Raw genomic sequence first — 20,831 nt, forward strand, 5'->3', positions numbered from 1 at the left:
CGAACCCGTATCACATACTATGGGAGGTATTTAGACGATGTTCTAGTTATTACCGATAGTAATACTATCCAAGACATTTTACATTCGTTTAATAATATTCATTCTAGACTCAAATTTACATTGAAAAGGGAGGATACGAATACAAAGTCATTAAACTTTCTAAATTTCTCGCTTACCCGGGACTCGAATAAAATACAATTTAGCATCTACCGAAAACCTACAAACACCGGTATGCTTCTACATTATAATAGCTATCACCCATTCACCTACAAAAGATCGATTATCTTTAATCAATTTCTTAATGCCTATAAATATTCAACGACGGAATCTGCTTTGGACTCAGAAATACAAATATTAACTAGCAGATTCTTAAACAGGGGTTATTCCATTATCACAATAAACCGAATTAGGGTACAAGCTAAGGATAGGATACAAAATACTACACCAATCAACAATAGTAATATCAAAAAATACTTTATTTCTGTCCCATATGTTGAACAGTGGCACAAACAGCTTAACAGATTCTTTAAAGATACCAAATTTAAAATTGTAGCTAGGCCAATACGGAAGTTACACACTATGCTGAACAATCGCTCGGTTCTTTCAGCGTTCGCAACACAAATTAATGATCTGGTATACATTTCTTGCGGTGATTGCGACTCGTCTTATCAAGGTTCGACCCGATTTTCTCTTAATATTCATGTAAATCAACATGAAGCCTCAGTTCGTGCTTCTCGTTCAGCAGCGTCAGAATTAGCCTTTCATGCCATGAACGAAAAACATACTTTTTTATTTAACGAAGCCAAAATACTTAACGTTCAACGTAATTATATGCGACTATTAATTGCAGAAACCGTTGAAATTAAATTACACGAGAATTCTGTTAATGTTCGGCGGCCATATTTGATCTCCGATGCGTGGACCTTTACGCGCATGCCCGAAGACAAATAATCTCTATTTAAGTATCAGGTTTAACCTGATTCGGTAATTTTCATTCCTGTGATCACGACATACGGTCGAAAAGCATTGTCAGCTTCAGGAAGGAAAATTGTTTTGAATATTTTCGTTAGATTTTTTTAATTGCTTTAAATTGATTTTTAATTGTTTTAAATTGATTTGAATTGTGTTAAATTGATTATTTAATTATTTATATTTTACTCTAATGTACCGGTAAGTTGTCAATTTTTTCGTTTTTTCCGTTTTAATTTCTGGAGGGTATCATACGGAAGTGTTCTACGCACTATATTGAGGTAAACTCCTCTTATTATTTCACTAACATTGTAAGAATATACCCAGATCCTTGACATAACATGGCCTCAACAATGCCCCCCACATACACACTACTCGGACTCCCTCCAGTCACTATCTGGCAGAGTAGAGGTAGCAAGATTATACACTAGCTGATACGGAAACCTCCTAAAGAGTTACCAATATGTATGTATGTATGTATGTATTTGTGTAGGGCGGCACCTGAAACATTAGTTCATCTCTGCCTCGTTTCACTTTTAAGGTACAGGACTCTGCAGAAATGAACTGGCTGTTTGGCTACCCGGAATCATCAAGTTGGAAACGTGCCACCACCACGGGAAGGCAGACAAGGGGCTACCAACCGGCAGCAGCAGAAGAGAGTGACACCAAGAGCCCAATAAAGTTCGAGCCAATGACTCTAGCCAAAAATAGTGAGGGAAAAAAAAAAAAAACCTTATACAACTATACAAAAATTAAATACTGTACACAAGATTAACCTCAACAGATTGAGGTAAACAGATGATACTTTGAGGTTTCAAAGTAAACAATGCAAGTAATCTCGTTAAATTTTTAAATTTTAAAAATTAACATAAATATCAAAAAAAATTAAAGGTTATATACAAGGTCAAAGAAAATAATTAAGGATAATAATCCCAAAAAAAAAAAAAAAAAAATCCCTAGACTAGTACCATTCAACCGACAAAACTTTACACAAGCATTTTAGTCCAGAAGCAGGCACAAACCTTATAAACAGCTTAGGTTAAATGTGACATCCAGTAAGTCCTGCAGTCATCAGTAGCAAAGTCATAGTCAGTTAACAGCCAGCCAAGCAATTTCAGGAGCACAGGAATTTTCATCGTTAAACCGAGTTGTAGTTGTAGGACACTTGTAGAGTTGCAAAAAAAAAAAAAAAAAAACACACACAGTATAAGACCAAAATTGTAGATCTTGTTGAGAAAATGGACGTCATTGCAGTGAAGGTGAAGAGTCTTGAGCTGAATTTGAAACATTCGCAAGTGCAGTCATTGCAAGCCTTTTATTGAAGGCTGCCTTAGCAAAATTCTGAACGGCGCGGTAACTGGTGGCATGTGATACAAAATTAGGTTCCAATCCTGATGAAAAGTTGGGAATTGCATTCTGCAGATTTACCCGAAATTCATTGTATGACGGACAAGAGTACAACACGTGCTGCCAATCTTCCACACCACCACAATGACAGAGTTCCGTAAAAGTGAAATTTAAACAGTTTCTTATTTAATGATCCATGTCCTGATAACAAATAGGAGGTAAACAGGTCAAGGCTAAACCAGACTGTAGATTTTTTATCCATAAGAGAATCAACTTCAGGAAAAAACTTACGTGTTACACTGCCCAGTGTTGTGCCATCCCACCTACTCTGCCACAAATTGATTAACCCTTGCCAAATTCTTTGTCATTCAGCTTTAACATCGACTTGAGTGTTAATAGAAATTCCAAGGATCTGAGTGGGAATCTGACATTTCAAGCAATAACATAAGCCTCTGAAAATTACATAGAGATCGTGTGGTAACGTTCCAGCTAAAACCTGCAAAGCAGGTGTTTAAACTGTTCGACAGAATCTTCAAAATACAAAGTAACATTGTACGCTGGATTGTCATCAATTTTGACTCAAATTGTACAGTCCGCACCCTATGGAACCAAGCACCACCAGCATAGGGAGAAACACAGACTTATAGTAGATTCTTAAAGATCTTCTAGAAATACCCCACTCAGTTCTAGAAACTCTGACAAGAGCGGCGGTGAAATTTCTGATTTTAATTCGTAGATTGGATAAATGTGGGAGAAAATTTAACTTGCTATCAATAGTTATTCCCGAAAGTTTAATTTCCATTACTAGAGGTATTTGTGTATTGTTTATTTTAACTCTTGGTGGTCAGCGAACATCCAATTTAGAGCCAAGGATCATAATTTGTCTTGGTAGAACTAATTTTTAACTTATTTTCAACTGTCCATTGTTAAATATCGGATAAAACTTTCTCAGCGGATATTTCGATTGAAGATCTTGAATTGCTACTAACAAGGACTATCAAATCATCTGCATATGCCATGATCTTCACGTTGTCAAAGGTTCGGGTAATCCAACCTTGCAAAACAAAGTTCCAGAAAAGTGGTCCCAAAATGGAGCCTTGAGGACACCCTCGAAAGACCTGATGCAAAATTTGTCTGTATTTAGATCTGATGGTGATAAATCTGTTAGAAAAATAACTCTTAATCAGAAGATAAAGTTGCTGGAAACATTCAGCATGACGTAAACGTTCAAGGGCACTTTCCCACCAAAGGGTATCAAAAGCACCCTCAAAGTCAATAAAGATAGCAAGAGTATATTTGAAACTAGAGTGTTCAACAGAAGAAATGAAGTCAACAAGGGCGTCCTCGCAGGACCTTCCAGGAGTGAATCCGTATTGATTAGGCGCAATTAGTCCCCATTCTAATAACAAGTTGTTTACTCGCAGGCAATTAAACGTTCTAATTACTATTTAGCAAGTTATTAGTTTCCAGAAACCATATTAACCGCCTGTGAACCATTTTTTCCAGGACTTTGCCTAAACAATTGGTCAGTGAAACTGGCCTATAGTTATGTGGAAAGGTACAATCCTTTCTGGGCTTTGCAAAGGCTAGAACTATTGAGTGACACCAGGAGATTGGGTAAGCATTTTCTAAGAATATTCAGTTGTAATAGTTTAACAATGATCTTTTTGCCCATTCTAATAACAAGTTGTTTACTCGCAGGGCAATTAAACGTTCTAATTACTATTTAGCAAGTTATTAGTTTCCAGAAACCATATTAACCGCCTATGAACCATTTTTTCCAGGACTTTGCCTAAACAATTGGTCAGTGAAACTGGCCTATAGTTATGTGGAAAGGTACAATCCTTTCCGGGCTTTGCAAAGGCTAGAACTATTGAGTGACACCAGGAGATTGGGTAAGCATTTTCTAAGAATATTCGGTTGTAATAGTTTAACAATGATCTTTTTGCTCTGTTGTTTTAACATTATATAGTAGATCCCAACTGGACCAGCAGCGTTATTTGATGTTTTATTGAGCGCTCCAAAAAGTTCTGTTATTATGAATGGCTGGTTATATGAATGTGAAACTATCATGGAAAAATTAATCTTATGCTGCTCTGCAGTTTTTCTAATTCGCTGAAAGGTTTGTAGGAGGCTATTGCTGATATACTGGCAAATGATTCCACTAAGGCATTTGCTATTTCTGCCGGGGATGACAACTCTTTCCCTTCCCAGTTTAGTATTGTACTGGGGACTTAACATATTTGCCATTAAGCGTTTGTATTTTCCTCCAGATAATTCTGCTGTCTGTATCCTTGTTTATACTCGAGGAAAAGCTAATCCAGGCATCTTTCTTTGTTTTTCGTCTTATTTGGCGGAACTTGGCTTTCAGTCTTTTGAAGTTAATTAGATTGGTAGTTGTGGGAAATTTATGAAATAAATTCCAAGCTCTTTTTTTTTACTGTTTGGCGTGTGTGCAATCTTGATTCCACCAGTAATTACTATGTTTCCGTTTCCCCAGGAAAGATTTTGGTATTGCAGAGGTAGCAGCTTATAATATTTGATTAGTTACATGTTCTGTGGCATTGTCTATGGTTTGAGATTGGATTATTTTATTGTCTAACTGCACATGAGATGCATATTCATACCAGTGTGCCCTACGAAATTTCCAAGTGGAGCGATGTAGTGAAGGAGATTTTGCCCGTGTTTGCAGCTTGCAGAGAATCGGAAGGTGACCACTGTTTAGTGGATTTTCAAGAACAGACCACTCCATAATACTATATATGGAGGGAGAACAGATTGACATGTCTATTGCAGTCATGGATCCTGTCGAAAAATGAATATAGGTAGGTTCACTAGTGTTCAAAAGGGTAAGTTGATAAGAGTCCAGAAGGGATTCTATTAACTTGCCTCTCTTGTCAATTGTTGGAGATCCCCACATCGGATGATGAGCATTAAAGTCTCCAAGTAAGCAGAAAGTAAGTAACTCCTACGTTACTCCAAGTAAAGGAGTAACGTCGGAGTCTATTAGATTTTCTAGGTCATCTGAAGAAAATGAGAAATTAGGAGGAATATATATAGATGCTATTGTAAGAGTGGTGCTGTTGTATTTTTCAAAAGGAGTCTGAAGAGCAATATGTTTGGATGGTACATTGTTTCCTATAAGAAGCACCACTCCTCCACGGGCTGGCGAATCAATATAGAGTAATTTTTTATAGTAGGACACACTTGTGAATTTAAATAAGTTTCCTGTAGGGATATGCCTGCTGGATCATAACGGTGGATGAGATCACGTAAATCATCTTTTATACTGCGAAACCCTCTACAATTCCATTGAAGGATTCTTTCCATTAAGCAGTTTTGTTGGTTGTTTTTGTTTCTGACTGCTTTTTAGTTGTGACTTATTTGCATCGATCCAATTTTCCTTTGTCTTTCTTTGGAAAGTAGAGACGTGTTACGTCCATCTCATCAGTCGCATGAAGTTCTAATATGACATCTTATGAGTCATTGTGCTGGTCAATATCCATTCTGGTTGAATTTGGTGGTTTCAGTAAATTTTGTTTTGCTGTTGGGGATACATTAGCTGGAATGGTAATTGGAGTATTACAGGCTTGTTCGGTTTTTTGTTGCGAAGGACACTGTTTGGGGGCAGAGAGCATGCTCAATTAACGATAGACATATTTGGGGGAACGGCAACATCTGTTTGTGTACCTATTGATTGAAATTGTTTAGCAGCCATTGCATATGTACGTTTTGGATCGGTTTTTAGCATTCTCGCCTTTGAATATGTCACTTTATTCTCAACTTTATATTTCTGGATTTTTTTTTCCTTGCTTCCAAAGTTCACAACTTTTGGAAAAAGCTGGGTAATCACCCTTACAGTTTGGGCAAAGAGAAGTCATAGCAGTGCATTCAGTTTGATTGTGCTCCTTCGATCTACAAATTGGACATACTGACTCACCTCGGCATGCAGTTTGGGAGTGTCCGTATTTTTGGCACTTGTAGCACCTGATTGGGTTCGGGATGTAAGGATGGACACGGCAATGGAGATAGCCTGCTTTAACTGATGATGGTAGGATGGGAGAGCTGAAAGTGAGAATTATGCTCCTAGTGGGAACAAGAACACCATCTTTCAGAGTCATAATTCTTCTTGCTTGTATGACTTTTTGTTCACGTAGCTCTTGAACTATCTCCTCCTCTGATACAGTTAACAAGTCCCATTCTGCAATTACTCCCTTCGAGGAGTTTAGGGTGGCATGGGGAGTAACTTTTATTGGTTGTCCGCCAAAAGTAGTCATGTTTAATAATTTTTCGGAATGCTGGGATTTCGTGGTCTCTACCAGAAGATCCCCAGACTGGAGCCGCTTTACTGTTTTTGGTGAACCTGCAGCAGACTGTGCATTTTTGGACAAGGAATGGGGATAATTTACTCAGAGGCAGCTCTGATAGAGTGCAGCATGAGGAATGCTGGTATTTCCTCTTGTGTGGTTGTTTTCAACCTCTTTGGTTGAGAATAGTCAGTCTTGAGCTCGATGGCTCTAAAGGTGGAAAAGAACTGTTTTCCATCTTTGCTCCTTTCAGCCTAGGGAAAGTGGATTTCTTCTCTCAGGTTACCAGCCCCGCCACGGGGAGGCAGGAGCAGTGCCGCTAGAGTGACCAAGAGGTGTAAAGGTTAGTAAGTTAGTGTAATGAAAAAAAAGAAAGGTGGTTTTCTTTTCTGTAACTTAGTTACAATTTGTAATACTAAGTTAACAAATAATTAATGGGAACGTAAGAAAACTTTTACAAATGAATATAACTGTAGCTTACATAAAAACGCTCTAGAAATCACTTAGGGAATCACTTGATCACTATAACGCTTGGCACCCAGGGCCAATATCTGTTTAATTTGCACGAGAACTGGATGGGTTATGTTGTCTGTGGTTTGTATGGCTTGTATTGCACTTAATGAACCAGAGTATATTACTGTTCTCAAATGATATGTGGTTCTGAAGTGCTCCAGGGCTATTTGAACTGCTACTAATTCTGCAGTGTAGACACTGCATTCTTTTGGAAGCTAGCATGCCAGGGTAATGTCTGGGAATACTGCTGATGCTCCCACATGGTTCTCTGATTTTGATCCATCTGTATATATTGGTACATGGTTGGGAATATATTTAGTTGTATGTACTGCATGCAATTGTTGAAAGTTGATGTCTGACAAATTATTTTTATTCCAGATTTGTGTGGAGAGTTCACAAGTTGTGGAGTGGTTTATCCATGGTGGTATTATGTGCCCTTCTAGATTTGCAACATTATCTATGTTAAGATCATACGTTGTCAGTAGCTCTTGTAGTCTGATTCCTAGGGGCTTGTTTGCACTTTTGTGGTTCCTATATATATTTTCACATTTTGGTGAGAATAGGGATGTCCAAGTCAGATGGTCTCTTGTGGATCTTATCTTGTATGCATACAGTAGGGTAAACTGTTGTCTCCTGAGGAACAATGGTAGTTCATTAGCTTCTGTATAAAGACTGTACGTAGGTGATGTGCAGAAGTGTCCTGTTACTATTCGTAGTGCACTATGGTGAATCGGATCTAACAATTTGAGGGTGCTCTTTTTTGGCAGATGCATAAATGGGTGCTCCATAATCTATTTTTGACCTTAATAGTGTTTTGTAAAGGTTGAGCAGGGTATAACGGTCTGCTCCCCAAGATACTGATGTTAAGACTTTAAGGATATTGAGCCATCTCATACATTTTATTCGTAATTGCTTTATATGCTCTACGAAGGTTAACTTTTTGTCTAAAGTGAGTCCAAGAAATTTTACACTCTGCTTAACCGGTATGCTGTGACCTTCTATTGTTAGTTCAGGGTCAGGATGTAAGTTTCATTTCCTGCAGAAATGTATGCAGACTTTTTTGTTGTGAAATTCTAAATCTGTTTTTCTGGGCCCAACTACTGATTTTGTTAATTGCACATTGTAGCTGCCTTTCTATTGTTCCTATATTCTGTGCTTGATACGATATACTGAATTCATCTACATACAGTGCATGCGACAACGTAGATGGCAGTTGTTTTGTGAAGCCATTTATTTTTATGACAAAGAGTATGGCACTCAGGACAGACCTCTGGGGAACTCCTTGTTTATGTTTTTGACATGGTGTTCTGTACTCTGACCTGAAACGTTCTGTTTTTCATCAAGTTTTGGATGAATAAGGGTAAATATCCTCTGAGGTCTGTATTGCAGATGTCTTGTAGTATACCATATCTCCATGCTGTGTCATAGGCCTTTTCTATATCAAAACATATCTTAAATATGTTTTGAACTCATAAATGTATCTCTTATGTCTGTTTCTATTCTTACGAGGTGATCTAAGGTGGATCTATTATTATCTATTAGTGAACGCTATCGATCGATAGTTGTTTGGGTTGTTCTGATCTTTATTGGGTTTCTGGAAAGCTAATACTATTGCCTGATGCCATGTTTCAGGATATTGCTCTTCTTGGAAAATGCAATTGTACAGTTTAAGAAGGTTTTTTTTTTTTTTTGTTTCAGATGTTTAAGCACATCATAGTATATGTTGTCTGGTACAACTGCAGTTGGTTTTGTTTTTGATAATGCTTCACATAATTTATGTTTAGCTCGGTCTTTGTTGTGGTGCTGATTTGTTGATCTGTTCTGTGTGAATAGAAATTGGAGTATTCACTATTTTCTCCTGTTTTTGTGCCTTCAATCCACTAAGTGATTCTTTTGCAGCATGGAAATTTCAGTTTGAACTTCTACTGATTTATATTGGATCACTGTTTGTGCATATGTTGGCTTGCTTGTAGGCCATAGTTGTATTATTCTCCTTGCTTCTTGGTACATTATGTTGTGTTCTGTATTTCTGAATTACGTAGTTTCTCTTGTTTCCATTTTTCACTGTTTTCGAATAGGCTGGGTGTTCCCCTTTACAGTTTGTAGATTTCAAGATGTTGGCAGAGCAAACTGTAGTCTCATTAGTCTCATATTCTTTAGAACCACATTTTGCACAGGTTGCCAAGTTTCTGCATACCATTTGCAAATGTCCAAATTTCTGACATTTGTAACATCGCAATGGATATGTACTGTCTTACTTGGCAGTTCAGATATCCTGCTTTGACTGTTGTTAGAAGTTTCTGAGTATTATAGGTTATGATAAGAGTTCTTGTTGGAATTATATTTCCATCCCTTCAGATATTAATTCTCTTCACTCCTGTTACTCCTTGGCTTCTCAATTCTTCTGTGAGCTCTTCTTCTGACACATTTAAGAGGTCCAACTCGGAGATCACTCCTCTGGAAGAATTCAGCGTGTTGTGTTATAACTACTGGTAATCCTACAAAAATTGTTGTTGCTAGCAACTCTTGGAAGTGTTTGGGACTTTCGGTTTCCACTAGTTTGTCCCCAGATCTCAGGCATCAAACCAACTTGGGAGATCCTACTAGACCCTCTAATGTTTTATGAATTACAAAGGGAGACATACGTCCTAATGTCTGATCTCCTGTCGAATGTATAACAATGTATGTGTCGGTATTTTTGATGAGTCCATATCTGTCTTCTGTCTCTTTGTCTTTGTGTTTTCTGTACCATTACTTGGTAGGGCTTTCTCTTGAAGTCCTGTAGTATTAGTAGTTATTTTACTACTCGTGTTTGCTTTTTTGGTCCTGGAAGTGTTACTTTCCTCTCCCAGGTTACCAGCCCTGCCACGTGGAGGCAAGAGCAGTGCCACTTAGTGACCAAGCAGCTACTGTGCAAGTTAGATTAGTAAAAGTGAGAATAAGAGAAAAAATAAGAAAGGTGAGTTTCCTTTCTGTATCTTCACTTACTGATTGTAAGACAAAGAGCTGTTTCACAAAAATAAAAGGAAGTTAACGATGAAAATTAAAGAAACTGGTATATTTTTCAAACGCTCTATAAATCTGGGAATTGCTTAGTCACTAATAAATTGCTTAGCACCTGGGGGCCCTCATTATGATACTTGATGTGTGATGGCTTTTTCTGGGACATCCCTGATATTTTTGTCATGGAGAACCAGCAGGAAGCAGAAAAGGCATACTATTAATTTTCCCGGTTAGTCATATCCTCAGGTTTGTGATGCAGGTAATACAGCAAAAAAAGTGGAGCCAAAAATGTGGCTAAGCTTAGCAAAGTTCAAGGCAGAATTGGAGGGTCACTTTTTATGGTGCTGGAAAGGTACAAATGTGAAAAAACAATTTTTTGGCAGATGCTGAAAAGTCTGCTTCCTTGCATCATTTAACCATACTCATGCTGTATAACTATGGAAAACAACTATTTTTTTTTTTTTTTTTCCTCAAAAACATTCACAGTCTGAAAAATAAAATACGGGGACTGATTTATACATTTACTGATCAGAAGCAGATTTGTGCTCTTTTGGAATTTATTTCACAAGCTCTTAATTCTTCTAAATCAATTTGCAACTATCAATTATGCTCTACTAATCATTGGGGTGGAACGGGGGAGGTATCAGTGATTTCCCCAAGATTATTTTAACACAATGGCTGATCATTCAAAAAGACATGGAACCTCCTGCAACAGGATATGTGAAACCTCAGGCCCACCATTATTTAGCATAAATAGCAGCAAATGATGCAAAGAAGCAAGCCTATACAGCATCACCCAAACAAAAGAACACATACAAACTATTCACATCACCTCCAATTTGTATACCTATTATATACCTATATAAAATTAAGGAACAGGTATAATTTGACTACCTGTTCCTTAATTTTATTCAAACTACTCACATCCACAACACTCGGTTCTAGTTTGTTCCAACAGCCAATTAATCGCTAGGTAAAAGCAAATTTTCATACATCTATCTAGTGTTTAAACCACTGTTATACCCTTTTCCTGCCTAAATGCCAACCCTGGTTAATTCACCTTTTCTGATTCTAAAATTGAAAATATTTTTGCTGTAGTCAAATTTTAAAACAGCATTCATTATAACGGAATTGTATTGCATTCTGCTGAAAATGAGCCTAAAATTTACCAACTACAAAAAAACTTTAAAAAAATACTTACACCTTATAATCTTCAGTTGAGTTTAAAAGTCCTAAATACAATTCACGCAAATCTCCAGCACCTTTGCTTATAGATGATACTTTTTCTTCAATGATATCAAGGGATATATGGATAATGTACATATAATTTAATTCATTACCTGGAGAGACGGTCCTTACATAAAGGGGAAAATTCTAGAGAGATGAAAATGGTAAAGTAAAACTATGAAAATCAATTAGAGAAAGAATGTATGAATGTATTCTTATCAAGATAAATACCTCCTTAATAAGCTAATATTTGTATATATCTGCACATTTTGTGTGCTTTTCTATAAAGATCCATATTCACCTTTTTTTTTTTTTTTTCTATCAGATAGTATTTTCTATATTAGTGCTTTTGAAACTTTCTTGGATGCAGAATCCTTTTGTGAAACCAAATGCTTCACAAACCAAAATATCTTTAAAAACAGTAATACATGCATACAAATTAAATAAAAATTCAACTGTAATTCCTGCTTACATTCTCTTTTCATATGCACATTACAAATAATAAAAATAAGTGATTTAAAAACAAAATTTGTGGAAAATTTGCAGAACCCCAATGCACCTTAACAAAATCGCAATGTTACCTAATGTCTGATCTCCTGTCGCATGTATAACAATATGTGTCGGTATTTTTGATGAGTCCATATCTGTCTTCTTTCTCTTTGTGTTTTCTGTACCACTACTTGGTAGGGCTTTCTCTTGAAGCCCTTTCTCTTAAACCACTGAAAACTAGTGAACAAAGTAGAGTACAGATGTTGCCTGCTTCTCCAAGGTTTTACCAGTTTACCTAAAACAATCAAGAAGACGTGTGTAATATATGGGGATAACTCCTCTTCCTGCAGTGTTGCCATAATGAAATAAGTAATTCAAGTGGGAAAGCATTTAGTGTTCATTATGCAGAGAGACAAATAACCAGTATTACGAAAGAGTATATGAAGAAAGATGAAGAACTAGTCAGAGAGGACTCATCAGATACGTTTGTGAAGTAGCTTTACATTTACACAGCCATTCTCAGATGATCCTCATGAGGACCATCTGAGAATGGCTGTGTAAAGGTAAAACTACTTGCACCACTACAAGGTTTGTGCCCGCAGCTACATCATCTTTTCAGAAGATACAAAAAACCAGAATTTTACAGAGCAACATTTGCCATATGCAATAATAAGTGGAACTTTAATTCTTAGGTGACTATAAGACTCAAATTGAATCTAGACGACCCTGCTAATTTAAGGAGAGATCTCAAAACAGTAGGACTAAACTGTAGTTTCATAGTTAGGGACAGTGTTTTTGATTATTCTCTGTTTGTTTAAACACATCAGAGGGACAACAAGAGCATCAATACAATTATTCCTCCTGCTGATGAATCACTTGATTCTTTTAAGGGAGAATCTTTTCCTAGAACTCTACATGGTCAAGTTATATCTACTAATTAGTAAGAAAACAAAGATCACCAACAGTCCAGATCAGATTACATGAAAGCAGTTAGCTGCCGAGCTTCTGTTCAGTGATATGAGCAAGGGAACAAGGTTTGTAGTAGTAGTAGTAGTGGCATGTGATGCAAGAAAGCAAGTAAATGAGCTTATGCAGCATCAGCCAAAAAAAAAAAAAAAAAAAAATCACACCATTCCCTCCAAATGCCTGTCCAGTTCCTCCTTAAATTTATTTAACCTATCAACTTCCACAACGACAGATGGAAGTTTGCTCCAGCAATTAACCACCCACTGACTAAAGGGAAATTTCTGCACATCTATTCTACATCTGTCTTTTCTTAATTTGAATTTATGCCCCCTTAGGTTCGTAAGCTGAACAAGTGGAAGGATCCCATCAGAATTCAGCATGCTCAACCCATTCAAGGCCTTATACACCTCAATCAGATCACCGCACAGGTGCCTAGTCTCCAGCCACTGCAATTTGCAGAACTTAAGCCTCTCTTGGTAAGAGGATCCCTTCATTCCCCTCACCAATCTTGTTGCCCTTCTCTGTACACGTTCAAGCAAATCTACATCCTTCCTAAAATGAGGCCTCCAGACCTGTACACAGTACTCAAGGCATGGCCTGACCATAATAAGCACGATTATGAAATGTTGAAAAGTTAGGAGAATTTTCTTTTAAAACGGTTATTGAAAATGAAGTTCTAAAAGCAAAACTTGAAAAGTGTGCAAAAATCAAAGAACTGGTACAATTAACCTTACTCAGGATTGAGATAAAAACTGGAAAAAAAAAAAAAAAAAACACACAAATATTATTATTGATCAATGGAATAAGTTGCTTTGCAAAGTAGTTAAGGTATAGAGTATGGATCTATTACAGATAAATAGAGCAACACTGAAGAGGTAAAATTCACTGATCTCCAGAATATGGGTACACCCTAGTCGCCAATTTGTGGGCGTGGCCAAATGGAGTTATTGTCTGGTCGGGTTCTGTGATTGGCTGATTACTAGGAATGCGTAATTTACCTCATTTTGCATTTCTGATTGTTTGACTGGATGCAAATTCATTTGATTTTTCTGATTTTAGCAGGAAATGCAAATTTATCATTTACATTGTTTAGCCATTATTGTGCTCTTGGTTATTGTTGTCATCGCCGTTGTACTGCTATAGGCTACTTTGCTCTGCTGCCATCACTTATTCTTTGCGTTGTATTTTTATTTGTTATTTCATGATTTTTTTTTTTTATTTGTTATTCTGTGTTCAATACCAATTGAGCGAGTGTGCTAGCCAACAGGCTAGTACTGATGAGGTGAGTTTTTTTTTTGTATTTAAGTTGTTTTTGAGACAATTTGATTGTTTTTGCAATTATTGTATTAGCTGTTAGTATCAGGTTCTCATCATAGTAGTAGGGGTTTGTGGACTGAGGGATATATATTTATATGCTAGAAAGCCTAAAGTCCTGGTAATCACATAATAGCATTAGTAGAGGCACATGATACAAGAAAGTAAGCTTATACAGCATCAGGCACAAAAAAAAAAAAAAAAAAAAAGCCATTCCCATTTCACTGATCCATTCATTCCAAATGTTTGTCTAGTTCTGCCTTAAATTTATTTAAGCTATCAACTTCCACAACAACTGATGGAAGTTTGTTCCAGCAATCAACTACCTTACATCTTTTTTTTTTTTTTTTTTTTTTATGAAAACCTCAACACGAGAGGTATTAAAACCTATACTACTTAGTACCGTGCTTGGGTTGGAGGTTGAGAAGACGAAAGAAGATATTTGTTGACATTAGACTTGAACTTCTGTAGACTGTAATTTTCAGGAAATACGTATGAAGGAAGGTTGTTCCAGAAAACGGCAGTTGAATGAATAAACAAGGAAGATGAAAAGTTGGTTCTGTGAGTTTGAAGTTTGACAATAAATGGATGTTGGCTGGTGGCGGCACATGTTCGGACTGTTTTGAAAGAGAGAGCGGGAATTATACAAGCCAATTCAGAAGAACAGTGCCCATGGAAGTATCTGTAGAAAAGGCATGCAGTAGAAACAATACGTCTATGAGACAGCGAGTGGACAGACTCTGTTAGAGAGGAGTCATTAATTAACCTAACTGCCATTTTCTCAATGGAATCTAGAAGCCTGAGAGGTTTTGGGGGCACCGCCCCAGATGTGGGAACAATATTCCATGGTAGGGCGGATTTGCGATTTGTACAGAGTGAACAGCTGTTTGGAAGAAAAGTAACACTGAGAGTGAAAGAGAAAACAAAGTTTTTTAGATGCAGAGGAAGCAATATTTGTAATGTGCTTGTGCCAAGAGAGATCAGAAAAGTCAGAGTAATCCCCAAAAGAGATATATCATTTTGCCTAGAAATCAGAGTATCACCAAAGATAAGCATAGGAGTAGAAGAATCCTTTTTGCGAGATATAAGACAAGACTGAGTTTTAGAAGGATTGAAATCAACTAAGTTGTCTTTGCCCGACTGGAGAATTACCTGGAGATCAGCATTGAAGGAATTCGTAGTGGATATTCAAGAAGTTGATTGAGCAGAGCACGTTTTTTCAAAATGGAAAGTGGAATTCAACATGCTATCATGGCAAAACTATGAATAGGATTTCCAGTCAACGGAAGAAGGTCATTAATATACAAGAGGAAAAGAGTAGGGATAAGAACTGAACCTTGGGGGGGGACACTAGCATTGGTGAAAAAGTTAGAAGACAGAGCCATCTACCATCATTCTCATTGAGCGATCAGAGAGAAAACTAGATAACCAATTGCAAAAAACAGTTGGCAAACCATAAGATGAAAGCTTGTTTAGGAGACCTTTATGCCAAACACGATCGAAAGCCTTTGAGATGTCAAGAACAACTGCTTGTGTTTCCCCGAACTTTTCCATAAATAGGTAACATAAGCCAGAATGTCTCCAGTGGATCGAATATGACGGAATCCATACTGGCGATCATTGATCAGACGGAAGGTTTCTAGGTAGTTTAAGAGTTGGTGGTTAATTGATTTCTCCATTACTTTAGAAAAAGTAGAAGTAATTGCAATGGGACGATAATTTGATGGGAGGGATCTGTCACCCTTTTTAGGAACTGGCTGGATATGAGCAAATTTCCAAGCAGAAGGAAAAACACCTTTGGAATAAGAAAATGAAAAAAAGCAGCAAAGAACAGGGGTAAGTTCAGGAGCACAGGTTTTGGAGAACAAGTGGAGAAATACCATCAGGACCTGGAGCTTTCTTAGCATCAAGATTCATCAAAATCCTTCTGACATCCTTTTGATGGAAGACCACAGGAAGCACTGAATGAAGCGTGCTGGGAATGGTGGGAGGTGTTTTACCAAGATCATTGATATAAGAGTTGGAAGAAAATTGGGATGATAGCAAGTCAGCTTTATCCTTGGCTGAAGTGACAACAGAACCATCTGGTTTTGACAGATGTGGGAGCAGAGAAGGGCAAAGGTTACGGCCAATAGCTTTGGCAAGAGACCAGAATGCTCAGCAACCATTAGGGCAAGAAGCAAGTTTTCTACTCTTAGCCTATCTACAACTATCTTTCCTCAGTTTGAATTTATGTTCCCCTCTGGTCTGTAATCTGAGCCTGCTCAATCCATTCAAGGCTTTATAAACCTCAATCAGATTGCCTGGCAGGTGCCTGGTCTCCAGAAGTTGCAATTTGCAGAACTTAAGCCTTTCTACACAAGAGCACTCCCCTTTGTTCCCTTTGCAAGTCTTGTTGCCCTTCTCTGTACAGTCAGTCCTCATATAACACGTGTTTACACTACACGAATTTGATCATACACAATTTATAAATAGGGGAACGATATCATATATAACACGAAGTGAATTCACTTACGCACGATTCACCTTTGTGTTTACAAGAAATGGCAGTCCAATGCAGAATCACCCCAACTGAACGAAACATGATAGGAATGAAGAGAAGATTCTGAAAATGTATTTTTGTTTTTTATCAGTAAAGGGAAAACATTTCACCATAATAACGTAAAAACCGACACAATTCTAGCTATTGGTATTATCACAAATGCAATTAGATTGAGTTTATAACAGATTCCACTAGCAGAAACACAACTGGAAATTGTTTTATTGTTTTATGGTAGTGACCTCTAGAAATGTGCTTTAGTAAAATGTGAGCTAGTGAGGTGTTAATAGTGTGTCTCTGCCTTTATGGTGTTGTTTATTCAGTTGCTACACATGGCAGCTTTGTTTATGTGTATCAAGCGTGCCTCGTCATTTTGTAATTGTACTTTATTCCCTAAAAATGAGTAAAATATTTAAAAGATGTGAAAAGGAAGTGTCCTGGTGAAGACACCACAGATTCAGAGAGAAAAAGAAAAGCAATATGGATAGATAGAGGTGAACTGGGTCACAAATTCTTATTGGAGAAAATTTGTAGCGGCCTCATACTAGCGTTTATGGCCTCCATCATCTTCTGGCCTCCGGTTCACAAGGATTTCCCAGTAAGGCTTATGGCCAGTCCATAAGCCTTACTTTCTCTGTCCATTGAGAAAAAAATATGAAATTCTGAAACACTTTGAGCAAAAAGAAAAAACATGTGCTATTGCATGTGCGACAGCCCTAAATGAGGCAATGCCAAGAATTAGAAAGAATGCAGAGAAAATAAAAATAATTTTCATACCAGGAACAACTCAAAGTGTAATAAAATTCATTAGATCAAGACACAAAGGATTAGAAGAGATGGAACGGCTGTCATCTGTTTGGATAGAAAATCAAACAAAGAACAAGTTTGATTACGACAGAAGCAAAAGCATCAGCAATATTTTATTACATAATAGTAGTAATAAAATATGTAAGTATTTTATTATGATTATTTATTGTGTTTGGTAATGTTTTGGTTACAAATGTGTGTTCAATCTTGGGTGGTTGGCATCTAACCCTATTTTTCCCATAGGGCCTGTTATTTATATTACATGATTTTGCATTGCACGAGGGTTTATAGGAACACAACTATCGTGCTATACGAGGACTGACTGTACTCGTTCTAGCAACTCTACATCCTTCCTAAAATGAGGTTTTTCCAGACCTGTACGCAGTACTCAAGGTGTGGCCTGGCCATTTTTATTTCTTTTTGTGTGTGTGTGTGTATGGGCAGCTCCTAGAACAAAAGTTCATCTATGTATGCCCTTTAGAGAATTGCATTGCCCAGATTTGTATTCCCTTTAGAGAATTTACAGAAACTGTGAAAGTTTAAACAAGCAGACTCAACCGAAAACACCTCAGATTAGAAATTACATGTAAACGGCACAGCATCTTACGAAATATTATTATTAATATTATTATTAGCTACATGGTGTAAGGAAGCCTGAGGTTTGTGCTGCACCAGCCAAAAAAAAAATTCGAGTTACCCTGGAGAGAGAGAATCAAAAGTACAAGGGAATCACCAAGAAAGAGAAGAATGATGATATCCAGCTCAGGACCATGGGTGTGCCAAGTGCATACTCACCAGATGTGAGCCCCTGGGGTTAATACAGTCAGTCCTCGTATAGCACGATAGTTGTGTTCTAGAAACCCTAGTGCAATGCAAAATCGTGCAATATGAACAACAGGCCCTATGGAAAAAATAGGGTTAGGTGCCGACCACCCAAGATTGAACACACATTTGTAACCAAAACATTACCAAACACAATAAATAATCGTAATAAAATACTTACGTATTTTATTACGACTATTACGTAATAAAATATTGCTAATGCTTTTGCTTCTATCGTAAGCAAACTTGTTTTTTGTTTGATTTCCTATCCAAACAGATGACAGCCGTTCCATCTCTTCCAATTCTTGTGTTCTAATCTAATGGATTTTAATTACACTTTGAGTTGTTCCTGCTATGAAAGTTGTTTTTATTTTCTCTGCATTCTTTGTAATTCTCGGCGTTGCCTCATTTAGGTTTGTAGCACGTGCAATAACACATGGTCTTTCATTTCGCTCAAAGCGTTTCACAATTTCATATTTTTTTCTCATCGACAGAGGCGAACTGGCCATAAGCCTTACCGGAGGCCGGTGTGATTTTGGCCATAAACGCTAGTATGAGGCCACTATAAATTTTGCCGGGTAAGAATTTTTGACCCAGTCCGCCTCTGTTTATCGATATTGCTTTTCTTTTTCTCTCTGAATCTGTAGTGTCTTCACCAGGACGCTTCCTTTTCACACCTTTTAAGTAATTTACTCATTTCTAGGGAATAAAGCACAATTACAAAACGAGGAGGCACGCTTGATACACATAAACAAAGCTGCGCGCGTGTAGCAACTGAATAAACAACACCGTAAAGGCAGAGATACAATTAACACCTCACATTTTACTAAAGCACATTTCTAGGGGTTACTACCATAAAACAATAAAAGCAATTTCCAGTTGCGTTTCTGCTAGTGGAATCTGTTATAAACTGGTAGTAAACTCGATCTAATTTTGCATTTTCGATTATACCGATAGCTGGAATTGTGTGGGTTTTTACGTTATTATGGTGAAATGTGATTCCCCTTCACTGATATAAGAAACATAAATACATTTTCAGAATCTTCTCTTCATTCCTATCGTGTTGCGTTCGGTTGGGGTGATTCTGCGTTCGACTGCCATTTCTTGTAAACACAAAGGCGAATCGTGCATAAGCGAATTCGGTTAGTGTTATATAAGATATCGTTCCCCTATTTATAAATCGTGTATGATCGAATTCGTGTAATGTAAACACGTGTTATACGAGGACTGACTGTACTGTAAATCAGCCCGTATCTGTGCCAGTTGTGCAAATAACAGCATACTTTCGGCGACTGTCCGAGTTAAAGATGCCCCAGTTAGTAATAAATGTAAACACAAGGGAGCTTTAATGACTCATCTAGAGACCAACTTTGTCCCGATACGATACGTTGATTATAGCAAGCTAGCTAGTTTTGATAGCAAACGTTATCATGGACAGTATTGCATGAATGAGAACCACGGTCAACCAAAAAAAAAAAAAAAAAAAAAAAACGCATTTGTTACAAAGCCCAAAGGGGAGTGTCCTCAGTCGGCCAGTAGTTGCAATCAAAGATCAACATACTTCGAACGACGTGGAATACCCTTCGATTCACAACCCACGACAAATGTCACCAGTCTCAATCGACGAAAAGGTTACCCGCATAATAGTACATTTCAAACCTTACCTCCTTTCCTATTACTGCAACAGCTACTGCCATTTGAACATATAATCAGTTCTCAGGCCATTCAATAATCAAAAAAAAAATTAACAATTAGCCACACATCACAGGATATACATACACTAAATTCAAAAATAATGAATACGTGAATAACCTAAAGTAAACATTGCAAACACTTGAATATCTGTAAAATTGCATAAAACAGCGCCGCAACGAGAGTGGAATTGAAACATATACCCCAAAATGAATGTTGCCAACTCCTTTTACCCATTTTGCCAACCATGTCTTATTATTATTTTTTTTTATTAGCCATAAGATGCAAGGAAGCCTGAGGCTTATGCTGCACCAGCCAAAAAAAATTCACGAATAACCCTGAGAGGCAGAGAGACAGAAGTAGAAAGGAATCACCAAAAATATTCAAAAAAATATACTGAAAAATACACTCTGCCATATTAAAATTGCAACACCGAGACAAAAATGATAGGAAGTGCATGCAAATCAGCAAACATATGAGTTGAGCGGAGATATAGGGGACCAGTCGGGCGGAAGCTTCGGCTAATAACCCCAGGGGCTCACATCTGGTGAGTATAGGCTTGGCAAACCCAGGATCCTGAGCTTGATATCATCATTCTTCTCTTTCTTGGTTTCCCTTCTACGTTTGACTCTCTCTCTCTCTCTCAGGGTAACTCGGGAATATATATATATATATTATTTTTTTTTGGCTGACGCAGCATAAGCCTCAGACTTCCTTGCACCATATAGCTAATAATAATAATATTAATATAAAAGCGAACATAGAGATCGTAGAGTTAAAAGCAATGAGTGTGTGACGTAGTATCAAGCTTCTGTTTCTCAGGAACCGACTTCAAA

At 37.3% G+C, this 20,831-nt stretch overlaps 1 protein-coding gene across 2 annotated transcripts in view; it reads right to left on the reverse strand.

Moving 5' to 3' along the window:
- The window catches only part of LOC150080567 (trafficking protein particle complex subunit 2-like protein), a 109,697-nt gene extending 89,554 nt beyond the window's left edge, over positions 1–20,143 (reverse strand). For both annotated transcript variants that reach the window (XM_090381200.1, XM_090381199.1), the window contains exons 1-2: positions 19,968–20,143; positions 11,341–11,513 (exon numbers count right to left, since the gene is read on the reverse strand). In XM_090381200.1, the coding sequence (XP_090237326.1) occupies positions 11,341–11,513; positions 19,968–20,000 (206 nt within the window). In that variant the 5' untranslated portion in view covers positions 20,001–20,143. The remainder of the gene's footprint in view (positions 1–11,340; positions 11,514–19,967) is intronic.
- Positions 20,144–20,831: the final 688 nt, after the last annotated feature.

This window comes from Mastigoproctus giganteus, chromosome 9 (genome assembly GCF_048544385.1).
Source record: "Mastigoproctus giganteus isolate SK-2022 chromosome 9, ASM4854438v1, whole genome shotgun sequence".
In the NCBI taxonomy this organism is placed as follows: Eukaryota; Metazoa; Arthropoda; class Arachnida; order Uropygi; family Thelyphonidae; genus Mastigoproctus; species Mastigoproctus giganteus.